Genomic DNA, 6,086 nt, shown 5'->3' with positions numbered 1-6,086 from the left:
ATGGTGGCGGATATCCGCCGGTGGTCAAGTAAAGAACTAAAATTCATGAAGTTATATATTTAAAATTACCTACTTCATGTTGCATTTTTATCATTAAAATAAAAACAAACCAAATTGAAACAATGATTTATTTTAATCAATACAATTTAACGATTCATTGTCGTTCAACCAAAAATATTTGTTTAGTTATAAGCAGTCTGTACAATATAATAATACAAGAATCATCAAGTAACGTAAAGGAAATACCGGAGAAATATTTTAATAAATATTAATCATTTTTTCTTGCATTATCTCAATGGTCATATTAATAAAAACACATTATTAGACAGAATTTTGACTTACTGTGTACAAATATTTCAACTTGTATTTTTATCGTTTAAACATACTCATCAACAATTTAAAGTGCCTACACGACATGCATAAAGAATATTTTGGATATTGCACAGAAAAGTTACTCGAGCTGGCAACATAAACTCAAATTTATAAGAAAATACTGCAAAATTTCAAATGATTAATTAAAAAATATTGCATTGTAGTATTTTGAAATTTAATCTTGTTGATATTACAGTAGGTATTTAGAATTTATTATTATGGTCACTATTTTCGCTTGGAAATAAGCGAGCTGGTATCTTTTTTTATTATCTTTGATGTAACAGGTTTTTTTGTAGCTTCGCAAGTCTACATTAGTCTGTCAAATCAAGTCCAGTTGGAGTCCGAAAGGTACGACCTCTTTCACTTTTCATTGGGTATACAAATAATATTATGTTTTAGAAAATCTAAGTTAATTTTGTTGTTATTATGTTTGTACATACGAATCGAATTAAATTTGATAAAACATTATTTTTAACAGCGACAATGTGATAATAATAATAATAATGACATTGCATTTATATAGCGCAGTTTCGTGTCATTTCACTTCAATTGCGCTTAACTATAACAAACTTAAAAACGGTAATTCAGTATAAGTGGTCATGTTCTTAAAATTATTCTTACAGTGTGCCTTACCCAATACATATCTAATATTATAACACTAAATATACTGTTTATACAAAGTGATGACAAAACTTAGAATAACAATAACAGCAGGACAGGACAAAACAAGAATATAAAAACTAAAACCTAATATAAAACAGGAGGCAGTTTGTGCACAGAAACGAGAATCTTCTGAACAGACATTTTAAAGAGGTACAATAAGGAGGCAACCGAAACCAAACAATTACCGGAAGTTTTAGAATATGGCTAATTATAAAATATTGAAAAGAAGTTAAGATTTTTTAAATACTCGTAATTTTGTTTTTCAAGCCCGTTTAAATTCAGACAAATTCTGGAGATAAATAAGAGGTGAGGGAAGTCTATTCCAGATGAGCGGGCCTGTTACACTAAAAGAGCGATCATACCTCGATTTGACCAAGAAAGTTCGATTAGACGATTACTAACATCTAGATCTGCTAACCTTAGAGTAAGCTGTCTATTGCTTAAGTTTTGGACACATAGATCCGATATATAGTCGGACACATAGTTCCGATAGTAAGCAGATCTTAAACTCTATTATTTCAGAGCATCAAAGCCAGTGCAGACGATCCCTTAGAAGTGGGGTTATACGACAATACTTAGATTCACCAAAAATCATTCTCGCCGAAGCATTAAAAATTGACTGGATTCTATTCATTTGTTTCTGAGGTGGGCCGGCATATGCACTGAGTGACAAAAGTGAATGGTAAAAAAGTCGGGGACGCCCCAGGAAGACTTAACGCTTTAACTGTGCACTGGAATGACATTAATGTAGATTTTTTAACAGTAAAAATAAAGATATACAATAGTCTGTCTGTTTGGGCGCTTAGTTTGTTCAAACTATGTAACGGAGTTTAATAGGGTTTTCACTATCACTTAGAGAATATCGTCCGGAAGGTTTATATATATATATATATAATACATGGATATTATATGAAGTATAAGTATAAGTAGAACAACACAAGGTTCAAGTCAACTAGTTTACATTAAATGAGCAACGCCAATGTTTTCACACCGATATGTTTATTGTTAACTCTTAATGCCCATTTTCTTTGACTACGAATTTGAATGCTTATACTTCCCCGAAGTTATTCTTCAATAGAAGAAATTATACAATATTTCATTCCCACGGACATAAAAACTGGACACTAAACGAAAACCAAATATGAATATATCGGGCTGATTGGGTTTTTCACAAAAATTACATACATAAACTTAAAATACATGTCAAACCTAGATTCTTCAGAGTTTTTTAGGTTTTTCTCAAAAACGGCACAGTAAAAAATATCAATTTATTTTTATTAAGAACCTTCCCAACTTATTATCAGTCAGAATACCATTTTTACTCATATTAAATGTACGGGCGTCGTAAATCCTAACCTAAAAATTAACGAATTGTTCACATACTCATAGCTTTTTCGGTTTCTAGATAAAATAATTACTAAACAGTTAATATATATTATCTAACATTACCAAAATAACACAATTACCAAACAATAATTGCGTTATCCCAAATGCATATAAAACCAAATTAGGTAGTACGCAACACGCAACACAATGCACCTGCGGGAAGAATATTTCGTTTGTTGCAATCCGAGTCCTAGATATTTTTGACGTATCTCGGATTTGGGAATCAATTTAATTTCGATGAATTCTGACCAATGACCTGACTTCTTTTATATCGATTAATTCTTTCCAATGACGTGACGGCAGTGGTTTCGAATGATTTTTGACAGAATGGATTGCTTGTTCGATGACGTTTGACTTGGATTGTGTGATGATTTTTGACAGAATCGATTTGTCCATGCAATGAATCGAAATATTTCGATGGTCAAAAAGATCGAGTAAATCATCGATTGCGCCCGTCGCTAATATCGATCATACCTTCACTAAACGAAACCACAGAAATTTTTTTCGCAATTTGTAATTTCCATAGAAAATATCAATAAAGATGGCGGCCTCCATAGCATGTCGCTCTACTGTCAATTTTCTAAGGGTAAAAACATATATTTATAAAGATGTAGATTATAAGATAAATTGCGATAAAAAGCTTTCGTAATTTTATATGTTTATTTATTAATTTTGTCGATTTCCGCTGCACGCTTAATACGCAAAAAATATGAACATCACACATTATTAAAATAACCGTAACTATACCCTATAAACCTATTTTGTGCATGTTTACAACCCCCGACTTAAATAGTTGTGTCCATTCGATATTTATGTTGAAATCAAGTGTTGTTTTTTTAAAGAGCCTTTCATGCAGCGGAATTCGACAAGTTTACCGAAATCAATTCACTGCGATTTAAAGCTTATTCGAGTTAAAATGATAATTAGTAAGCTATAAAATAATGGCTATTTACTAAATAAGTGGAATACTGTTTATAACCTTAATATTGCAATGAATTTGCTCCACGAATAAATAGTGCACATTATAATCAAAATATTCATATATATTTTTGTTTTTAGTGTACTCAACTGGGGCTTTTAGGCCCCAGTATTCAGAATTTGGCTAATGTTGAGTCAGTGCGACATCACAAGCATTATAATCCTAAGTTTAAGAGACTGCGTCAACTGAAGGTTATGAAATTGAAGCTTCCCAATCTCAACGAGAAGCCTGGAGAATTTACCGAAGAAAAATTCCGCTCTAAATTGAAAGATCAGGGATTGCTTCCACCGAGAACATGGATGGAACGACAATTTTACATATCCTGCACCGGAGTTGTCTTCGAGCCCTACGTCCCCCCAGAAGGAGATGGCAAGTTGTCCATCGTATCGACGGGCGGTGCCATTCAAACATTCAAATTGTTAGAGAAGAAATCAAAATCCATGCTGTCTGTACGAAAGATTCGCTCGTTCGATGAAGATTTTGATCTTAAGAAATTCGCCCAATCCGCACAAGATATATATATTTCTGCCCACAATCACATGGTAAACAGGGATAGGTACAAGTTCAGGGATGTTGTTACAGAGAAATTATACCCGGAGCTCGTTTACAACACGCTCGATAAGACTATTCACTGGAAGTTTATTAAATCGTTAGAGCCTCCACGAGTAGTGCACTCGCGCTGCACCCATGTTATTACCAAAGAAAATGTGTACGGGCAAGTGACGGTGAGGTTCCACACTCAGCAGCAACTGGCTGTGTACGACCGGTTTGGGAGACTCATGCATGGCAGTGAGATATTAGCCAAAGACGTATTGGAGTATGTCGTGTTTGAAAAGCATTTAGCCAACATGTACGGCACATGGAGGATGCACGGGAAGATCATTCCGGACTGGATGCCGCCCAAACAACCCTCCGCTCACACCTTCATTAAAGTGGAAAAGCCAATTAATGTTCCCTCTTCTAAGGAACCCACGGAGAAACTGAGAGACATAAAAGTAGAAGATGCTTTAGCAGGTGCGCCCTCAGATGGAGGAAACAAGCCGCAACTGGCTACCGCATAAAATTTGTCTGTTATTTAATTTTAGATCTAGAAATGAATTGTAAGTATGTGAAATAAATAAAAAATAACTCTTACTAAAGCTTTTGCTTTTTACTATTTTTTTAAGATGACAGTGTTATTATTAGAGACCGGATTATATGCAACAAAAATAGCCCAAAATATGCATGCAAATGTGCAATAAAAATAGCTAAAATATGCACGAAAATCCATAAAAAGAGTCAAAATATGCAACATGAAATAATACAGGAAGTCATATTTTTTATTATTTTAGTAAGCTATTAGTTCTCAAGGATAACAATTATATTTTCGAAAATATCAATTATAAAATGTATTTAACAATAAAATTTAGAATTTACCTTTAAAAACGTATATGACTAAGTACTGTTCTAAATGTTCTGTAGACAAATTGTGTCTACAATCGCTTAATATATTTTTGTAAGTGGAAAAGGAACATTCTACGTCTACTGATGTGGCTGGACAGAATTTAAATTTGGGTGCGATTTATGAACTTATTGTTCCGGGCAAAATTTCACCTGCCCCGTTGATGAAGTTATCAATTTGGCACAAAGGTTCAAACCCTGGGTTATTATTCAGTATGTTTTCAAATTTTTCTTTGAGTTTACTCGGGAATAGCTTTGGCAACGAGGAATTCATAAGGCGAATTTCCTTCATAACCTGAATAGATGCATTCAACGCCAATCCATGAGTTTCAAGCGTTTTTATACTTGCAGGTATGTAGGCGAAATGAGTGGTAATCATAGCTAGGTTTTTTTTAATACTGGCGTCGTCAAACGATTCTTTGCACTGGAAAACTGCCAAAGCCTCTGCACTATCGAAGTCATTGATAACACCCTTGATGGCTTCAAAATGTTCATGGTAAAACATTGCAGCTTCGATCCATGTACCCCAACGTGGTATTACTGGCTCAGGAGGTAAAGGGATATTTGGCAGTTTTTCTTTGTAGGCCTTTATACGAGCAGGCGCCTTAAGAAACACTTTCTTTGCTGATGAAATCAGGTTATTTACATTCGCAAACGTGGATCTTACTTCTTCGGCGAGTCTGTGAATTCCGTGAGCAAAACACATCACATGAATCAAATTGGGATAAAATACTTGGAGGGCTTTGCCTGCTTTGATCATATAGGGGGCAGCATCTGAGAGCAACACATACACATTTTCATCCGCAGAAGATTCAGGAAATATTTTTTTTATACCCTCATTCACAAATCTGGCGATCGTAGAATGATTTGCCTTTTCAAGTTCTCTGCAGGCCACCAAATAGGAAGGTGAAGGTTCAAGTTTTAATGCACCAACAATCAAATTTGCAATGTAACGGCCGCAAGTGTCGGTGGTTTCGTCAGCTGAAATCCATATGATGTTATCCTTGAGTTCATTGCGTATTTCTTCCAGCACATGTAGATAAATTGATGGTATGTAATTTTTACGTAAAGTAGATTCATCCGTTATATTTTGATTTATGCAATATTATCTGAGAAAATCCTTCAAGGCAGGATTTGTCAGTTTGTATAGAGGGATATTGCTTGCAAGAAATGCTTCACATAGATCCATGCTAAAGTGATTTTGTTGTTTACCTTTGGAGGTTACTTCACTGTTACTGCTACTTGC

General features: G+C 34.3%; 1 protein-coding gene across 1 annotated transcript; it reads left to right on the top strand.

Moving 5' to 3' along the window:
* The first annotated feature begins 2,931 nt into the window (after window positions 1-2,931).
* mRpL45 (mitochondrial ribosomal protein L45) lies at window positions 2,932-4,519 on the top strand. Its single transcript, XM_089639986.1, has 2 exons — window positions 2,932-3,007; window positions 3,481-4,519. The coding sequence occupies exons 1-2, from the start codon at window positions 2,963-2,965 to the stop codon at window positions 4,459-4,461; spliced, it is 1,026 nt and encodes a 341-aa protein (XP_089496112.1). The 5' UTR covers window positions 2,932-2,962; the 3' UTR covers window positions 4,462-4,519.
* The last annotated feature ends 1,567 nt before the right edge of the window (window positions 4,520-6,086 follow it).

The sequence above is a fragment of the Hesperophylax consimilis genome, chromosome 15 (assembly GCF_061612785.1).
Source record: "Hesperophylax consimilis isolate HC1 chromosome 15, BYU_Hcon_1.0, whole genome shotgun sequence".
NCBI classification, from domain to species: domain Eukaryota; kingdom Metazoa; phylum Arthropoda; class Insecta; order Trichoptera; family Limnephilidae; genus Hesperophylax; species Hesperophylax consimilis.
Note: the sequence above shows the minus strand (reverse complement) of the source record. Positions and strands in the feature narration are given on the sequence as shown.